Source organism: Salvelinus namaycush, chromosome 19, assembly GCF_016432855.1.
Source record: "Salvelinus namaycush isolate Seneca chromosome 19, SaNama_1.0, whole genome shotgun sequence".
NCBI lineage: Eukaryota > Metazoa > Chordata > Actinopteri > Salmoniformes > Salmonidae > Salvelinus > Salvelinus namaycush.
In genome coordinates this window covers 37,093,370-37,114,036 of record NC_052325.1, presented here as the reverse complement: position 1 = coordinate 37,114,036, position 20,667 = coordinate 37,093,370, and the positions used below count along the sequence as shown (strand labels likewise).

General features: G+C 46.9%; 1 protein-coding gene across 1 annotated transcript in view; it reads left to right on the top strand.

Annotated features, from left to right (window-relative positions):
* The window catches only part of gtf2e1 (general transcription factor IIE, polypeptide 1, alpha), a 45,855-nt gene extending 26,448 nt beyond the window's left edge, over nucleotides 1-19,407 (top strand). Inside the window, exons 3-5 of the mRNA XM_039014922.1 lie at nucleotides 13,891-14,092; nucleotides 14,586-14,830; nucleotides 17,647-19,407. Coding sequence (XP_038870850.1) covers nucleotides 13,891-14,092; nucleotides 14,586-14,830; nucleotides 17,647-18,116 — 917 coding nt within the window. The 3' untranslated portion in view covers nucleotides 18,117-19,407. The remainder of the gene's footprint in view (nucleotides 1-13,890; nucleotides 14,093-14,585; nucleotides 14,831-17,646) is intronic.
* The last annotated feature ends 1,260 nt before the right edge of the window (nucleotides 19,408-20,667 follow it).

The following is a 20,667-nucleotide window of genomic DNA, read 5'->3' as shown; positions in this document are numbered from 1 at the left end:
TAGGTTATTCTGAACATTGTTCCATAAATGAGATGTGAAATAACAAGCCACTCCCGACTGTACAGTACTAGCAACTAGGTAATCAAATGGTATTTTTCCTGGTAAGACTGAATTCACTTCCTTCAAGTCTTATGATTAACTTTGAACTCAACTTTGAGCTCCAACTTCCCTTTAACACAATTAGTCACCAGCCTCCCAATTTAACCCACCCTCTCCATTACAGACCTCTAGTCTTGTTCTCTCTACGAAAGACATATCACCACCCAACTCTCTACGCCGGAGTCCGTATCATTTTTGCCCAACATATTAATATTTGATAAGCATGAAGGGGAATCTGCATGCCAACTTTTCCCCCACCCAAATAAGCTGTGAGCAGAGCTGTAATTAGGATCCCAGTTCCAGATACATTCTGTTCTCAGCTTGAGACAAAAGCCTCCCCAAGCCTCATTGTCTCTGTCACCCGGCTAATTGTCACGGGCTTTGATGAGATAGAAAAAGGCCTGCTAACGTTGTCTAGTCTAGGCTCGCCAGCCAGCACTCTGTTTTTAGCCTGTGATTACGTGTAATTTGCAAAGGCCTGTCTTTAGTCAAATCAAAGACGGTGATTTCCTTTTTTCCCCATTTTCTTTCCGAGAGGGGATGGAGTGTTGGAGAGTGGTTATTTTCTGGCGAGTCGGCCTTCACTGTTAGAAACACAGCAGTGTAATCTGGAGGGATGTGTTACACAGGCGTACTCACATAGCAACATATACTTAATCTCTGCTCTCTCAATTCAATTCAGTAGACTTTATTGACATGGCAAGTTAAATTACGTACATTGGCAAAGAATACGTATAACAAAAAAATGGTGGGACCAATGGCAATAATATTAGTAGTAGTGGAAATGGGATTACCATTAACAGCCAAGCTCTCTCTCTCTGGTCCCTCTCCAAAAAAAATGATTTCTATATTGGCATGAAATACAATTTTTTGATATTGCCAGAGCAGCGTAGTGGTACACCATTTCAGTAAATACTGCAATGAGGATAATGAAATACAGTTAATTTCAGTAGTAATAATAATAATACGCTACATTATTCCTCCTCCACCAAACTTTACAGTTGGCACTATGTATTTGGGCAGGTAGCGTTCTCCTGGCATCCGCCAAACCAGATTTATCCATCGGACTGCCAGATGGTGAAGTGTGATTCATCACTCCAGAGAACGCGTTTCAACTGCTCCAGAGTCCAATGGCGGCAAACTTTACACCACTCCACCCGACGCTTGGCATTGTGCATGGTGATCTTAGGCTTGTGTGCGGCTGTTCGGCCATGGAAACCCATTTCATGAAGCTCCCGAAGAACAGTTCTTGTGTTGACGTTGCTTCCAGAGGCAGTTTGAAACTCAGTAGTGAGTGTTGCAACCGAGGACAGACGTGGCCTGACCTTGTGGCTGAGCCTTTGTTGCTCCTAGACGTTTCCGCTTCACAATAACAGCACTTACAGTTGACCGGGGAAGCTGTAGCAGGGCAGAAATGTGTAGAACTGACTTGTTGGAAAGGTGCCGTCCTATGACGGTGCCACGTTGGAAGTCATTAAGCTCTTCAGTAAGGCCATTCTACTGCCAATGTTTGTCTATGGAGATTGCATGGCGATGTGCTCAATTTTATACACCTGTTAGCAACGGGTGTGGCTGAAATAGCTGAATCCACTAACTTGAATGGGTGTCCACATATTTTTGTATTTATAGTACCAGTCAAAAGTTTGGACACACCTACTCATTCAAGGGCTTTTCTTTGTTTTTACAATTTTCTAGAAACTAGAAACTATGAAATAACACACACAGAATCATGTAGTAACCAAAAAAGTGTTAAACAAATCAAAATATATTTTATGAAGTAGCCACCCTTTGCCTTTGACAGCTTTGTGCACACTTGGTATTCTCTCAACCAGCTTCTTGAGGTAGTCAGCTGGAATGCATTTCAATTAACAGGTGTGCCTTAATGCGTTTAATCCAATCAGTTGTGTTGAGACAAGGTAGGGGTGGTATACAGATGATAGCTCTATTTGGTAAAAGACCAAGTCCATATTATGGCAAGAACGGCTCAAATAAGCAAAGAGAAACGACAGTCCGTTACTAATAGACATGAAGGTTGGTCAATCCGGAAAATTTCAAGAACTTTTGAAAGTTTCTTCAAGTGAAGTCACAAAAATCATCAAGCGCTATGATGAAACTGGCTCTCATGAGGACCGCCACAGGAAAGGAAGACCTGGAGTTACCTCTGCTGCAGAGAATAAGTTCATTAGTTACCAGCCTCAGAATTCAAGTAAGACAGATCTCAACATCAACTGTTCAGAGGAGACTGCGTGAATCAGGCCTTCATGGTCGAATTGCTGCAAAGAAACCACTACTAAAGGACACCAATAATAAGAAGAGACTTACTTGGGACAAGACACACGAGCAATGGTGGAAATCTGTCCTTTGGTCTGAGTCCAAATTGAAGATTTTTGGTTCCAACCGTCGTGTCTTTGTGAGACGTAGAGTAGGTGAACGGAAGATTTCTCTGTGTAGTTCCCACCGTGAAGCATGGAGGAGGAGGTGTGGTGGTGCTTTGCTGGTGACGCTGTCTGTGATTTATTTATAATTCAAGGCACACTTCACCAGCATGGCTACCACAGCGTTCTGCAGCGATATGCCATCCCATCTTAGTGGGACTATCATTTATTTTTCAACAGGACAGTGACCCAGCACACCTCCCAGGCTGTGTAAGGGCTATTTGACCAAGACGGAGAGTAATGGAGTGCTGCACCATTTGAGATGGTTTGGGATGAGTTGGACCACAGAGTGAAGGAAAAGCAGCCAACAAGTGCTCTGCAAATGTGGGAACTCCTTCAACACTGTTGGAAAAGCATTCCAGGTGAAGCTGGTTGAGAGAATGCCAAGAGTGTGCAAAGCTGTCACCAAGGGAAAGGGTGGCTACTTTGAAGAATCTCAAATATATATTAAATATATTTTGATTTGTTTAACACTTTTTTTGGTTACTACATGATTCCATATGTGTTATTTCATCGTTTTGATGTCTTCACTATTATTCTACAATGTAAAAAATAAAGAAAAACCTTTGAATGATTAGGTGTGTGCAAACATTTGACTGATACTGTATTTAGTGTGTAATCATGTATACAGGTAGAACACGACTGTTGTATTGTGTAATCTTTGGTTGATACGTTTAATGAAATAAAAAGAAATGGCTAATAAATAAACAACCAAATGTACATGGATAATGGCTACACTATGTATTTCTTGTTAGTTATATACAATGTAAATACTTCAAAGGAATGAATGGTCATGGGATGTCCCTCAGGCTCTGGCAATCATATACATATCTGGCGGTAATATTTGCAGTTTCTCCCTCACCCAGAATAATTCCCAGCTTTATGTTATTAGTAAATGCACAGAAGTTGGGAATTGATTGAGATATTTCCTTGAAAAATTATCTTATTTGGGAGTTTTTCTCACAGTGAAGGAAAAAGTGCATCTCTGTCTCTTCCTCCCCTGTTGTGCAGTGACCACATAGACACTCCTCTTTGGGTAGCCATGTCTTTTTGTGTCTCCCTTTTTTGGTGTCCATTTCTTTATATTTACAATTTAAGGGAATGGTCCGAGTTCTGCTTGGCATGCATTATTTGGTAGTTTCTTTTGATATGTAGGATAATTCTGCGGAATTCTGTATGTAGATTTTCTATTTGGTTTTTCTCCCAATGCTTATAATTGTAAAAACAGGTTGGACCCCTGAACCTCTATTCTCTGGTCTCTCTGTTTTTTCTCTCTCTCTATGGTCTTTCTGTTTTCTCTCTCTTTCTAAGGTTTCTTTTTCTATATGGTCTCTGTTTTCTGTCTTTATGGGCTCACTCTGGTCTCATTCTGGTCTCTCTCTCTCTCTATGGTCTCATTCTGGTCTCTCTATGGTTTCTCTATATGGTCTCTCTCTTAGAGGTTGACCGATTTATGATTTTTCAACACCGATACCGATTATTGGAGGACCCAAAAAAGCCGATACAGATTAATCGTCCGTTTAAAAAAAAATATATATATATTTTTTATAATATATATATATATATATAATTTGTAATAAATGACAATTACAACAATACTGAATGAACAATGAACACTTTTTTATTTGAATATAATACATAAATAAAATCTATTTAGTCTCAAATAAATAATGAAACATGTTCAATTTGGTTTAAATAATGCAAAAACACAGTGTTGGAGAAGAAAATAAAAGTGCAATATGTGCCATGTAAAAAAAAAAAAAAAAAAAGCTAACGTTTAAGTTCCTTGCTCAGAACATGAGAACTGTAACGGCTGTCTAATTCCTCCTCCTCGGATGAGGAGGAGGAGTAAGGGTCGGACCAAAATGCAGCGTTGTATGATGACATACTGATTTATTTAAATAAAGACGAAACACGAAGAACACTTGAATTGATTACAAAATAACAAACGACGTAGACTGACCTGAACATAAGAACTTACATAAACACGAAGAACGCATGAAACAGGAACAGACTACCCAAACGAACGAACAAACGAAACAGTCCCGTGTGGTGACGAACACAAACAAGGAAGACAATCACCCACAAACAAACAGTGAGAACAGCCTACCTTAATATGGTTCTTAATCAGAGGAAACGTCAAACACCTGCCTCTAATTGAGAACCATATCAGGCAACACATTTAACCCAACATAGAAACACATAACATAGAATGCCCACCCCAACTCACGCCCTGACCAACTAAACACATACAAAAACAAGGAAAACAGGTCAGGAACGTGACAGAACCCCCCCCCCCCCCCTCAAGGTGCGAACTCCGGGCGCACCACCTAAAGTCTAGGGGAGGGTCTGGGTGGGCATCTGTCCACGGTGGCGGCTCCGGCTCTGGACGTGGTCCCCACCCCACCATAGTCAAACCCCGCTTCCGTAGCCTCCTCCAAATGGCCACCCTCCAAATTAACCCCACTGGATTAACGGGCAGCACCGGACTAAGGGGCAACACCGGAATGAGGGGCAGCTCCGGACTGAGGGGCTGCTCATGGCTGGCTGACGGCTCTGGCTGCTCATGGCTGGCTGACGGCTCTGGCTGCTCATGGCTGGCTGACGGCTCTGGCTGCTCATGGCTGGCTGACGGCTCTGGCTGCTCATGGCTGGCTGACGGCTCTGGCTGCTCATGGCTGGCTGACGGCTCTGGCTGCTCATGGCTGGCTGGCGGCTCTGGCTGCTCATGGCTGGCTGACGGCTCTGGCTGCTCATGGCTGGCTGACGGCTCTGGCTGCTCATGGCTGGCTGACGGCTCTGGCTGCTCATGGCTGGCTGGCGGCTCTGGCTGCTCATGGCTGGCTGGCGGCTCTGGCTGCTCATGGCTGGCTGGCGGCTCTGGCTGCTCATGGCTGGCTGGCGGCTCTGGCTGCTCATGGCTGGCTGGCGGCTCTGGCTGCTCATGGCTGGCTGGCGGCTCTGGCTGCTCATGGCTGGCTGGCGGCTCTGGCTGCTCATGGCTGGCTGGCGGCTCTGGCTGCTCATGGCTGGCTGGCGGCTCTGGCTGCTCATGGCTGGCTGGCGGCTCTGGCTGCTCATGGCTGGCTGGCGGCTCTGGCTGCTCATGGCTGGCTGGCGGCTCTGGCTGCTCATGGCTGGCTGGCGGCTCTGGCTGCTCATGGCTGGCTGGCGGCTCTGGCTGCTCATGGCTGGCTGGCGGCTCTGGCTGCTCATGGCTGGCTGGCGGCTCTGGCTGCTCATGGCTGGCTGGCGGCTCTGGCTGCTCATGGCTGGCTGGCGGCTCTGGCTGCTCATGGCTGGCTGGCGGCTCTGGCTGCTCATGGCTGGCTGGCGGCTCTGGCTGCTCATGGCTGGCTGGCGGCTCTGGCTGCTCATGGCTGGCTGGCGGCTCTGGCTGCTCATGGCTGGCTGGCGGCTCTGGCTGCTCATGGCTGGCGGAAGGCTCTGGCTGCTCCTGGCTGGCGGAAGGCTCTGGCTGCTCCTGGCTGGCTGGCGGAAGGCTCTGGCTGCTCCTGGCTGGCTGGCGGAAGGCTCTGGCTGCTCCTGGCTGGCTGGCGGAAGGCTCTGGCTGCTCCTGGCTGGCTGACGGCTCTGGCTGCTCATGGCTGGCTGGCGGCTCTGGCTGCTCCTGGCTGGCTGGCTGCTCTGGCTGCTCATGGCTGGCTGGCGGCTCTGGCTGCTCCTGGCTGGCTGGCGGCTCTGGCTGCTCCTGGCTGGCTGGCGGCTCTGGCTGCTCCTGGCTGGCTGGCGGCTCTGGCTGCTCCTGGCTGGCTGGCGGCTCTGGCTGCTCCTGGCTGGCTGGCGGCTCCTGTCTGGCGGACGGCTCTGGCGGCTCCTGTCTGGCGGACGGCTCTGGCGGCTCCTGTCTGGCGGACGGCTCTGGCGGCTCCTGTCTGGCGGACGGCTCTGGCGGCTCCTGTCTGGCGGACGGCTCTGAAGGCTCAGTACAGACGGGCGGCTTTGCAGGCTCAGTACAGACGGGCGGCTTTGCAGGCTCAGTACAGACGGGCGGCTTTGCAGGCTCAGTACAGACGGGCGGCTTTGCAGGCTCAGTACAGACGGGCGGCTTTGAAGGCTCAGTACAGACGGGCGGCTCTGAAGGCTCAGGACAGACGGACGGCTCAGACGGCGTTGGGCAGACGGGCAGTTCAGGCGCCGTTGGGCAGACGGGCAGTTCAGGCGCCGCTGGGCAGACGGCAGACTCTGGCCGGCTGAGGCGCACTGTAGGCCTGGTGCGTGGTGCCGGAACTGGAGGTACCGGGCTAAGGACACGCACCTTCAGGCTAGTGCGGGGAGCAGCAACAGGACGCACAGGACTCTGGAGACGCACAGGAGGCTTGGTGCGTGGTGTAGGCACTGGTGGTAATGGGCTGGAGACACGCACCATAGGGCTAGTGCGTGGAGGAGGAACAGGGCTCTGGAGACGCACAGGAAGCCTGGTGCGTGGTGTAGGCACTGGTGGTACTGGGCTGGGGCGGGGAGGTGGCGCCGGATATACCGGACCATGAGCCTGCCCAACCTTACCTGGTTGTATGCTCCCCGTAGCCCGACCAGTGCGGGGAGGTGGAATAACCCGCACTGGGCTATGTAGGCGAACCGGGGACACCATGCGTAAGGCTGGTGCCATGTATGCCGGCCCGAGGAGACGCACTGGTGGCCAGATGCGTTGGGCCAGCTTCATGACATCTGGCTCAATACTCAATCTAGCCCTGCCAGTGCGGGGAGGTGGAATAACCCGCACCGGGCTATGCACACGTACAGGAGACACCATGCGCTCTACCGCATAACACGGTGTCTGCCCGTACTCTCGCTCTCCACGGTAAGATCGGGAAGTTGGCGCAGGTCTCCTACCTGACTTCGCCACACTACCCTTTAGCCCCCCCCCCCCCCCCCCCCCCCCCCCCCAAGACATTTTTGGGCTTGACTAACAGGCTTCCTACCGCGTCGTCGTGCTGCCTCCATTTGCCGGTATCCCTCCTCACACTGCGCCAGAGAATCCCAGGCGGGCTCCGGCACTCTCCTTGGGTCGATCGCCCACCTGTCGATTTCCTCCCACGTAGTGTAGCCCAGATCCTGCTCCTGCTTCCGGGCTAGCTCCTCAAAATGCCGCCTCTCTGCTTTCGCTGCCTCCAGCTCAGCTTTGGGGCGGCGATATTCTCCTGGCTGTGCCCATGGACCTTTACCGTCCAATATTTCCTCCCATGTCCATGAATCCTGCGATCGCTGTTGCTTTCTCCCACGCCACTTGGTCCTTTGTTGGTGGGTGATTCTGTAACGATCGTCTATAGGTGATTGAGCGGACCAATGCGCAGCGGGTGCTGAATACATAATGAATTTATTTAAATAAAGACGAAACACGAAGAACACTTGAATTGATTACAAAATAACAAACGACGTAGACTGACCTGAACATAAGAACTTACATAAACACGAAGAACGCATGAAACAGGAACAGACTACCCAAACGAACGAACAAACGAAACAGTCCCGTGTGGTGACGAACACAAACACGGAAGACAATCACCCACAAACAAACAGTGAGAACAGCCTACCTTAATATGGTTCTCAATCAGAGGAAACGTCAAACACCTGCCTCTAATTGAGAACCATATCAGGCAACACATTTAACCCAACATAGAAACACATAACATAGAATGCCCACCCCAACTCACGCCCTGACCAACTAAACACATACAAAAACAAGGAAAACAGGTCAGGAACGTGACAAGAACACATGAAAGCTGGTGGTTCCTTTTAACATGAGTCTTCAATATTCCCAGTTAAGAAGTTTTAGGTTGTAGTTATTATAGGACTATTTCTCTCTATATCATTTTGTATTTCATATACTTTTGACTATTGGATGCTCTTATAGGCATTTTAGTATTGCCAGCCAAATCTCGGGAGTTGATAGGCTTGAAGTCATAAACAGCACTGTGCCTCAAACATTGCTAAGAGCTGTTTGAATGAATGCTTACCAGCCTGCTGCTGCCTACCACCGCTCAGTCAGACTGCTCTATCAAATATCAAATCATATACTTTATTATAATATAATAAACACACAGAAATACGAACCTTTGGTCATTAATATGGCCAAATCCGGAAACTATAATTTCGAAAACAAAACATTTATTCTTTCAGTGAAATACGGAACCGCTCCGTATTTTATCGAACGGGTGGCAACCCTAAGTCTAAATATTACTGTTACATTGCACAATCTTCAATGTTATGTCATAATTATTTTTCAAAATTCTGGCAAATTAATTCCGGTCTCTGTTAGGAAAAAATGGCCTTTCAACAGTTCGCAACGAGCCAGGCGGCCAACAATGCTGCATATACACTGACTGCTTGCACTGAACGCAAGAGAATTTCCCTATTGCCTGCTAACATTCATTTCTTTTAACTATGTATGTAGGTTTAAAAAATATATACTTGTGTATTGATTTTAAGAAAGGCATTGATGTTCATGGTTAGGTACATTATTGCAACCATTGTGCTTTTTTCGCGCATGTGCTTTTGTTAAATCATCGCCCGTTTGGCGAAGTTGAAGTAGGCTGTGATTCGATGATAAATGAACAGGCACCACTTTGATTATATGCAACGCAGGACAAGCTAGATAAACTAGTAATATCATCAACCATGTGTAGTTACTAGTGATTATGTTAAGATTTGATAGTTTTTTTTATAAGATAAGTTTAATGCTAGCTAGCAACTTACCTTGGCTCCTTGCAGCCACAAGGTCCTTTTGACGCTGCACTCGCGTAACAGGTGGTCAGCCTGCAACGCAGTCTCCTCGCGGATTGCAATGTAATCGTCCATAATCGTTGTCCAAAAAGGCAGATTACTGATTGTTATAAACTTGAAATCGCCCCTAATTAATCAATTAAACGGTCGACCTCTACTCTCTCTATATGTTTTCTGTCTCTATGGTCTCTCTTTGGTCTCTCTCTTTCTATATGGTCTCTGTCTATGGTCTCTCTCTCTCTCTCTCTGGTCTTTATGGTCTCTCTCTCTCTGGTCTTTATGGTCTCTCTCTCTCTGGTCTTTATGGTCTCTCTCTCTCTCTGGTCTTTATGGTCTCTCTCTCCCTCTCTGGTCTCTCTGGTCTCTCTCTATGGTCTCTGGTCTCTATGGTCTCTCTCTCTGGTCTCTCTTTGGTCTCTCTCTTTCTATATGGTCGCTCTCTCTCTGGTTTTTATGGTCGCTCTCTCTCTGGTTTTTATGGTCTCTCTCTCTCTGGTCTCTATGGTCTCTCTCTCTCTGGTCTCTATGGTCTCTCTCTCTCTGGTCTCTCTCTATGGTCTCTCTCGCTGATCTCTCGTCTCCCTTCTGTTAGACTAGCATGGGCTCCCTCTGAGGCTTGTTCTCTCTGTCTGGGTCTGAGCCCCCCCCCATTGTCCTTTGCATTAATGGTTCCATGTATTTGAACTAGTACATCTGTGTCTACTTTTAAACGAATTATAAAGCCCTCGATTAGGTAAATTAATTAGCTAGTTCAGGGCTACAACAAACTTGTGAAACGTTTGGGGGTACACTGGGCAGTGTTGTACCACTCGATTTTCTATAACTGTCTGACTTTTCCTCATTGCAGTTTGGCAGTTTGTGCTAAGGAGTTATTTTAAGCTTTTCAATATAGATTTTCTTGTTACAGGGAGTATTTTGTTCTTCAGCTCGTCAGCCAGAGTTGAGTCATGTCACCTCCCTCTCTCCTGCGGCGGTAATGACACCTCAGTCCATGTCAGTCGCTATTCCTCTGTGGAGAGGTGTCACTCTCGACAAGCGTGCCCTCACTTTCCACCTTGTCACCAATCAGAAAGCCGGAGGCCATTTTCTGTCACACACACAGTATGTAGTGGCTGTTGGTCCTCTCTGTTCACCTGGTGCAGCCGGTACTAGCTCCTGTGCATTGTGGTGGCCAGACGTACGCAGAGAGAGAGAGAGAGAGAGAGAGAGAGAGAGAGAGAGAGAGAGAGAGAGAGATCACACTCTTCTTGCTTGTCCATACATTCCCCTGTCAAGGGGGGAAAAAAATACACGTATTGCTATGTTTTCACCCGTAGCTATTTTTCTTATCTTCGTTTGTCAGATTTTCATTTTTTCCTTATTTTAGTCTGTCACATTGGAAACAGGAAAAGCAGACCAAAACGGACTGCGATTTTTGTTTCTTGTTATTTGAAGTTGTTGGCGATGAGCCAGTGGATCTTTCAAACTGTTGACAGGCGTTCATTTGAGGGAGACACACACACAGGGCGGGTGGTTGAGGGTCTGTAGTCATGCTGGTGCCGCTCCCATCTAAGGGACTGAAAATAGCCTATGGAGCAGATGGCTCAGTTTTGAACTGATGCGTAGCCAGCGAGCCAGGACACTTCGATTGTAACTAACCTCAACTAGAAGAAATGACGTATACTCTCTTGAACTTTCATGTAGCTAGGCTATTTTGCTTTGTTCACATCAGAATTTCTTTTTGTGCGTTGTTATTAATCCGTGTTGCCGCTCTCGTGGTCGGCAAATGCGAGCGCATTTTTTTTTTTTTTTTCGATTTGGGAAAATATTTATGCTATTAGCAATTGCTTAACAATTGAAGCACAGTAATATTTCTAGCAGTGTTGTCAAGCTCAGATTATCCCCCTTTTTAAGGGAATAATTTATCTACCGCATCCCAGTGTTGTGATTGGGAGAAAAGAGCGGTATACCTAAACTGTTTAACCTGTAGCCAAGGCTTTGTAGCCTACATGGTAAATCATGACTGGCGTTGGTCACAATATGCCACAATAGCAGTGTGTCAGCTATATGAGGGGGTAGTAGCCTAGTTGGACCTATCTGAATGTGCACATGATAGAAGTTATAGGTAAATAATATTAAATACACTGAACAAAAATATAAACGCATCTTGCTAAAATGTCAAAGATTTTACTAAAGGTATAGTTAATTTAAAGGATTCAGTCAATTTAAATAAGTAAATTAGACCCTGATCTACACATATACCTTTCTTAAAAGAAAAAGGTAGGGGCGTGGATCAGAACCGGTCAGTATCTGGTGTGACCACCATTTACCTCATGCAGCGCGATACATCTCCTTCCTCATAGAGTTGATCAGGCTGTTGGTTGCGGCCTGTGGAATGTTGTCCCACTCCTCTTCAGTGGCTGTGCAAAGTCCTCGGTGTCCTGATTGGTGTCACAGTTTTGCCCCAGTCCCAGCTAACACACCTGGCTCCAATAATCACGTAATCATGATCTTCAGTTTAGAATGCAATTAGTTTAAATCAGCTGTGTTTGCTAGGGATGGGGGGGGGGGGGGTGTGACACCAATCAACCCCCCCACCCCCCCGAGGACAGGAATTGCCCAGGCGTGATCTAGAGCATCCCAAAACATGCTCAAAGGGTGACATGTCTGGTGAGTATGCAGGCCATGGAAGAACTGGGACATGTTCAGCTTCCAGGATTTGTGTACAGATCCTTGCGACATGGGGCCGTGCATTATCATGCTGAAACATGAGGTGATGGCAGCGGATGAATAGCATGACGATGGGCTTCAGGGTCTCGTCACGGAGCCATCGATAAAATTCAATTTTGTTTGTTGTCCGTTGCTTATGTCAGGTGGATGGATTATCTTGGCAAAGGAGAAATGCTCACTAACAGGGATGTAAACAAATTTGTGCACAAAATTGGAGAGAAATAAGCTTTTTGTGTGTATGGAACATTTCTGGGATCTTTTATTTCAGCTCATGAAACATAGGACCAACACTCTGCATGTTTCGGTTATATTTTTGTTCTGTATATAAGAGAAAAAGACAAATGTAATACAGCTGACAAAAATGAATGTGTGTGTGTGTCCATCATGTTCCCAATGCTCTAATCAGGATCTCTTCGCAGGGGGCACCGTGTTTGTGTGGTGGTGTAAATGACTGCATGTGTGTATCTGTGTGTTTGTTTGTATGGGCCATATTGGGTCTCCCATGGTGTGTGGGATGAGATACTGTAACTGTCCCCCTCAGAGGACCAGAGGGGAGAAGTCTGTATGATGACACACCACACACACACACTCGGGTGGGTTTCCGTCACACAGCCGGTCTCCTCCAGGGGGATTGAGTAACTATAGAGGAACGACAGACAGGCAGACGCCTCTACATCCGTGTTCTTCTTTCTGGTCTATCTGCTCCGTCACTGCATTGCTCCTGCCTGTGGTCTGAACCGTCTAACCCAACCAACTTTACCAGCGTCATACTTGAGCAATAAGGCCTTAGGAGGTGTGGTATATAGCCAATATACCACGGCTAAGGGCTGTTCTAACGCACGACACAACACGGAGTGCCTGGATACAGCCCTTAGCCGTGGTATATTGGCCATATAGCACACACCCCCAAGGTGCCTTATTGCTATTATAAACTGGTTACCACGTATGACAAAATTTTTTTTTTTTTACTAATTGAATGTGGTATATGTTCTGATATTCCACGGCTGTCAGCCAATCAGCATTCAGTGCTCGAACCACCCAGTTTATAATATATAATATACCAAATATACCAGTGAAATCTCTGTGACATGTGAATTACGAGTGGTAGTGTAATCAATTCGTAAAAAAAACTATGTACGTGTTCAATTATTAAGTGACGTGCTGTGCTATTCAAGTCCAGATTGGTCAATTACTCTTATTTGACGCGTCAGATAACGAGACGAGTACTGACCAAAACGGCGTTCGATACCTACTAACCTACTGTAGGTTGCCTTAGTTCGTTTTTTCTGTGGTAGGGGTGGTAGTGGGGGGGGGTGTAATCAGCTAGCCAGCGGGGGTGAGAAAGAGGGAGGGAGGGAGGGAGAGAAATGCACATTTTCAAGTTTTATCTGTTCTCTGGAGCTACACCACCACCACCGCCATGCATTATTCATCAACCATGTTCACGCAAGCCTTAAACTGCACCAGCACCAGCCCTGGAGACCTAGAACTCATGCTGCACTCTCTCTCTCTCCCCTCCCTATCTCTCTCTCTCTCCTCCCTAACTCTCTCTCTCCTTCCTATCTCTCTCTCTCCCCTCCCTATCTCTCTCTCTCTCCTCCCTATCTCTCTCTCTCTCTCCTCCCTATCTCTCTCTCTCTCCTCCCTATCTCTCTCTCTCTCTCTCTCTTCCCTATCTCTCTCTCTCTCCTCCCTAACTCTCTCTCTCCTTCCTATCTCTCTCCCCTCCCTATCTCTCTCTCTCTCTCCTCCCTATCTCTCTCTCTCTCCTCCCTATCTCTCTCTCTCTCTCCTCCCTATCTCTCTCTCTCTCTCTTCCCTATCTCTCTCTCTCTCCTCCCTATCTCTCTCTCTCCTTCCTATCTCTCTCTCCCTCTCGCTCTCTCTCCTCCCTATCTCTCAGGGACGTTTCGCTGTACGTTCTGTCAGACGGAGGTAGAGGAAGACGAGTCTGCGGTGCCCAAGAAGGATGCCAGGACCCTGGTGGCCCGTTTCAACGAACAGATCGAGCCCATATACGTGCTGCTGCGTGAGACCGAGGACGTCCACCTATCAAACGACCTGCTGGAGCCCGAACCTGCCGAGATCCCTGCCCTCAAACAGAGGTCGGCCTCACCCCCTTTCATCTCCAACATCCAATCAGTGTTCACGTTTTTCTGAGTCCCGCTGTAAATGTGGTCCTGTCACCGCTCGGCTAGTCCTGTACACCAGAGCGTTATATTTAGTTAGGACGTTGAGGTTTCTGACTTATGATGCATTTTACATGACACTACAACATTCTATGGCAGCTATGTTAGCACCACATTAACATTACATGGGGGGTATTTAAAGAATGCTATGTAACAATGTCTAGAATTTAGAACGATATTTTAAATGTAAAAAGTTCCTAAATATATAGCTCTCCTGTAAACTGACCTGTAACAGCTCTGCTTAACCTGCAATCTGTGACTTATTCACAGATGAAGTCCTTGTGTCTGTTATTAGTGGAATGCAATGTAGTTTACTGCTCTCGGGCTTCTCATTAACAGATCACACTGAACTACTGTCCCGTGCAACAGTGCTAACTTGTCGCGCTCTCCTCTCTGTCCCGCCCTGTAGTCGAGACCGTGCGGCGGCGGCAGCGGGTGCAGCAGCTGGCGGTCCCCACCGCGAGGCCTGGTCCACCAAGGGCTCGTCCTACGCCGACCTGTACACCCAGAACGTGGAGATCAGCATGGGGGAGCAGGAGGAGCAGCAGCGCAAGCAGGCCAGCGAGGGGAAGGCACCTCGGGAGAGACCCGTGTGGCTGACAGAGAGCACTGTGCATGGAGGAACGTACAGCGAGCCAGACCCACTCAAGAACTGTGAGTTACTAAGTGCTGCTGTCACACAGTACGGACTCTGCTGTTTCTCTCTCCCTCTGTCTGTCTGTCTGTGTCTCTTTCTCTTTGTCTGTCTAGGCTTTCCTTTGTGTACTTGTTCTCCAAATCATTTTATGAAGCGATTTCAGTGCCAACAGTATTTTAATTTGTATTAGGATATTGAGTTTAATATTTTAGAATTTGTAATGCATAAATGTAATCATTGAATTCATAAATCAAACTTGTATTTCATGATTTGAAATTGAATGAATATCACATTGTTTTTAAATGTATTATTCAATATGTGTATATATTCAGTTTCAATATGGTAGCTATTGCATTCATTGTCTATCAAGTTGACAAACCTGTCATTTCAAGTTGATCAAAGTTTTGTATTCAACTTCCCCAATGGATTCAGATTTCTAATTCAGTTCTCTGAATCATCAGAGACAACATTCTGGTACTTCGCCAGAGAGGAAAGATAGAGGAGAACAGTTTCTGAATCCAATGTGGCATGTTGAGTTTATTTTCTTGCCCATGAATTTGGCTCTAGCATTTGAACCAATTTGGCTACGAGCTATTATGAATGCTAAGACTCTCTGGGAGCATGGACGTGCCTTCTGTTCCACTCTGATGATCACAGGCCGCGTTAGAATGGAGTGTCACTCAAACCGCAAGACGACCCCAAATATAATATAGTTAAATAGCCATGTCAGAACCCGTCTAAGGATACTCTTTCCACTCCCTGTTTCCTCTTGCTCTTGTGACTGACTGGGTTCGAACCGGGTCTCCTGCATGTCACAATACTGTGTTAGCCCACTGGGAGAAAGCCCAGAGGGATGCGTTCAGGAAGCTGACGCTAGTCTCCAGCAAGCATCATCGAACCCCCTTTGACCTCATACTCAGAGATCACTGCACCAATATAAGTGACTGGGTTCGAACTCAGACCTACTGCACAACAACACTTTCTGTGGCAAACAGAAAGCTCTGTGCACCCCATTTAATGAGTAGTCTTGTAATTACCTGCCTGATTCCCGCTTGTAGCGAACCGTTCATGTAAGCTCGCGGGGTCAGGACCAGGTGCGAGGAGGCTATGTGATGGACAACCTTGGCTGAAGATGTGTTCGTTTAACTGATGGGGCGCTAACCCAGGTCTCTTGTGCACCAGACAATGCCGCTTTTCAGGTCTCAGACAAGTTACTCTCAAATGAGTCTGGTCACCGAACCACCTGTGTTACACTTCATTCCCCTTTGACCTCCTCCTTGAAGAGGCCCGTCAAAGACACGGGACCGATGCCTGGGCTTTAGCTCAACAGGCTAACACAGTCCTAACCCAGTCAGTCATGTTAACCTTATAACGACTGCCCTTGCCGGAGACTTGAAACCAAGGAGCGGACTAGGACCGAAAATCGGCCCTGGCATTTCTAACACACCGGCCCCTTCTTTCCCCTGAGGTCCCCACACTGGCACATTATTTTCCTTGAGGCCCCCATTATTAGCCAGAGAATGATCATTTTGAGCAAGAAAACCATAGTTTAAAATGGACGAGCCCATCTGACATTAGCTCGAAATGCCAGATAACCAGTCCGCCCCTGCTTAAAAAATGTCTAAACGGGTCTCAGACAAGGTTCTCATCACGTAAGCATGGATCACCAAACCAGGCGAGTAACTTTGCTGGATCTTCGAAGACTTGTGATGTTGCAGCAGATGGGGAAATGTAACACTCACTCAAGCCTGAAGTGTAGCCTCTTGCGCAATTGTAGAAGGCTTTATTTTAAAATAGCACGATGGGTTCGTGTTAAGACCCGAGTTCGAGTCTCCATATGAGCTGGATCAGGGGAAGCGTAACTCGCTAAGCAGGCAGCGTGACTTCTTTTAAAGTGGTGCCACTGGACTTGGATCTACTGTTGCGCCGGTTCAACTGCTGGGGTCACTGTGGAGGGATTTTTAAAGGGGGTGAATGAAGCAGATGAAGCTCTTTTGAAACTCACTCATCAGCGTCTGAAGCGTTGCTCCTCGCGCAATTTGAAGAAGGCCTTTTTTCTCAATAGCGCAGCGGGCTGGAATGCTTCAGGTGGGCGGTCAAGTGTGTTTGCGAGGCAAAGGTTCTGAGTTCGAGTCTCGGGATGAAACTGAATATATATATAATTATAATTAAATCATGGAATACAACTCTGATTTATGAATTCAATGATACAATTTGCAAATAAAAAATAAATTCTGTATCCTAATACAAATTCAAAATGATGAAATTTGAATACAATTTCTGTTGGCACTGAAGTCGATCCGTCTCCTCAGTTAAGGCCTTAAGACATCAGGTTCTACATGTTTTACCATCTCCCACTAAAGGCTAAGCCTTGATGTCTGAATGGGAGTAATCAGTGTGTCTGAGGTTAGACTGCTCATTAAAGGCATAGTGCAGGATTTTGGCACTGAAGCCCTTTATCTACTTACCCAGAGTCAGATCTCATGGATACCATTTTCATTGGCTCGCGAATCTACCTCGTAACTTCCTCCATACTGGATTCAGAGACATTCAAATGGTATTAATAAGTTCATCTGACTCTGGGAAAGTAGACAGATAAAATCTTGCACTTATCCCTTTAATAAAACCCTGTCTGATTCATGATCTTTCAGTCCTTTATTGGAGGTGTTTGTCTTTGTAATGACCTCCGAGACCATTGAACTTTAAAAGAAGACATTTAATCTGCACATCTCGTCTTTTAGTTTACTTGTAATTGTATAGCCGTATGTACTGTTGCTTTTCTAACGATTTATTATTAGCTGTTTCTGATTGACTTGTGATGTTCTCTCTGCAGCCGGAGACGACGCGGGAGGAGCCCAGGTGGGTGTGGCCGGGCTCGGCGGCGGCCAATCGGACGAGAACGAGGAAGTGATGCGCGCCCTGCTCATCCACGAGAAGAGGAGCGGTGCCGGGCCGGCAGGAGGCGGAGCCGTAGCGGCAGCCAGGGCACTCACCTCCTCATCAGCAGCCAGGGGCAGCGACTCGGAGAGCGACACCAGCGAATCAGACGAGGACGCTCCCACGGCTCCGCCGCCTGTGGCTGCGGCCCAGCGGCGGCCGACTGGCATGGAGATGGAGGAGGAGGATGATGATGACGAGTTTGAGGAGGTGGGGGACGATGAGTCCATGGTGATGGTGGGGGGACGGTCCTTCTCCTATCGGGAGGTGAGCCAGAGACCAGAGCTAGTGGAGAAGATGAGCTCTCAGGAGAAAGAGGCCTACATCGAGATGGGACAGAACATCTTCCAGGAGATGTACTTCTGACTGTGTGTTTTCAGACACTCACGTACACAGCCTCTCTCTCTCTCTCTCTCTCTCTCTCTCTCTCTCTCTGTCTCTCTCTGTCGTGTCTCCTTCACCCTCTCGTCTTCTCCCCTCGAAGAGGGAAAACAAGATGTCACTCTAGTTCCAATTCTGTTCTAGAGACCAGACTATTGCCATGACAGGTGTATTAGCAGTGTGTTAGTCTGGCAAGTCACTCAGACTCAGCTCAACCAGTCAGTGTTTCCTCAGTATTACAGTAGCTGAATGTTACAGCACACTACTCTAGTTTTGCTCTGTAACCACAGCATGATGCCTAGTGAAGACACACACACTGCCTCCCCTCTCATCCTGTCTCTACCTCCTGTACCCATTACTAAACAGGAACAGAGTTGAAGATCTGGGAACCTGTCCAGAAAAACAAGTCACACGCACTCACGCACACACAGTTGCCAACCAGTTCATTAGACCACAGTAGACCACGCCGCTCCTTTTCTCTCCCAGTGCTCCAACCTTATGGCTCTCTGTCTCCACACTCCGTGAATTCTTTACTGTTCTCAGGGCAAGCTGTTTATTATTCATTTCTCCTCTCACACACAAGCTCTCTTTTTTTTCATCCGATTGAGAGGCTTTTTGGGGGGGGGGGGCTCCCTCCACAGGGAAAGAGACAACTCTGGAGCGAATAATACTGGCTTTGATGTTACTGCGGTAACCCCCGGGATGGGGTGACCTGCTCAAACGCGGAGGCACCCCCCATAGCGAGGCCTTTAGCGGTGGCGTGGGGATGACATTTGCAGAGCATGTGGCTTTTTCCCTCCGAAATGTGACCGTATATGACGGTGTCTCTGTCGCTGTGTGAGACACAGTACCACTCCAACCTTCAACTCTCTGCTTCTGATAAATTTTTCACGGTGTCTTTTTTTTTACAGAGCAGTATTTACCTGTTAGGGAAGAACTACCATATACTGTGTAAAGAGATTGAGAAGAAAATCATGGTAATTCAATGTTTTTTTAAAGAGAGGGTATCCTTATTGAATTGTATACTGGCAAAGGGGCCAAGAGTGTCTAATTTTCTTTTTTTGGCTAAACATGAACATGGGGAATGTTTACTATGTTAAATTTCTCTTTGCTTTTCTCTACTATGGTTTTGACCTTTGCCCTTTTGAGTTGTACCACCTCCCCACCACTAGGCTCCGCCACATCTTTAGTTGAGCCTGTCAATGAAGAGCCACTTGCCTAACGTTTTAAGTTCATTGATTTGTAAAGGTACAGCATTAAAGCAGATGATACTTTTGAGGATTTCAGTTAAGTATTTCTTTGTCTTTATTGGTCAATTTTTGATCTTGCTTGGATACATTCCATTACAGGTTTGGTTGTCTTCTTATTTCTCCTCGTAGAGACATTGCCGGTACCTCATCAACAGCGAGTAGTTTCTCTTCAGATTCAAAAAGTGAGCTTGCTTATACGGCTGTCGAACCTGGCCAAATGGCTTAGGGAGAAGCTGCCAGTTCGCATTAGTTCAAATGTCGACAGTGGAGTTTAGACAAGGTGAAGTGCTATCCCCGAGGACTAGCGAAGAGACGGGCGCACACACACACACTTCTCTTGCATCTTCAGGCCAATTAAATTAGTAGAAAAACAAGCGGAGCTTCTCAGGGGCTTCCATCGTATAGCAGCGTAGCTTTAACCTGCCCTATCAGATCTGTGGTCCTGAAGCAGGCCAGGAGAGGAAGCTATTTAAAAGCACATTTGGTTAGTCATGCTGCTAATTGCTCATGCTAACTCCTGAAATGCTTTAGAGAAATATGTCTCATCTAGATAAACTGTACCCACTAGCTCTGGGCCTGTATTCATAACGAGTAGGAGCGATGATCTAGGATCAGTTGTGATTTTAGATCATAATGATGAAGAGGGGGGAACCTGATCCTGGATCAACACTCCAGCAAGTCTAAGCAACCCTGTCTGTCTCCACAAACAAAATGTTCCACTCAGCCACAATATATTTATTTATTTAACCTTTATTTAACCAGGCTAGTCAATTAACAACTAATTCTTAAAATGCCTGTGGGGACGGGGGCAGGGATAAAAACAAATAAACCAACCAATGTAAGACAAAACGGACAACGCAGTCCGAAGACACTGGCAACAGCACAAATAAAACAGCAAATGAACAGTGTTGTGTGTGTGTGTGTTTAGTAAAACAACATGCTTCCTTACATAAGGCAACGCAATCTAGTGACAACTAGAAACAACAACCTGTTCATCTATTTGTCCTTGGAACTCTTAAGATCAACTTTACTACAGGAATGTATGTATAAAACCTTCTCGGACTTTCAGAAGAACAGAGTAAGGATGAATGTATTTTTGCGCAACCATGCCATACTGTTGACTTTTTACATAAACCTACGGTAGAGAGGTCTCTGGGTAAAGAGGGAGATGAGAGGATGGCCACCTGCAGTGCACCGCCTCAAAGGTCAGGATGAAACACGACCCCTAGCTCATTAAACTCACCTGGCCTCCATGCAGCCCTTTGGAAGTCTCAATTAAAACCAAC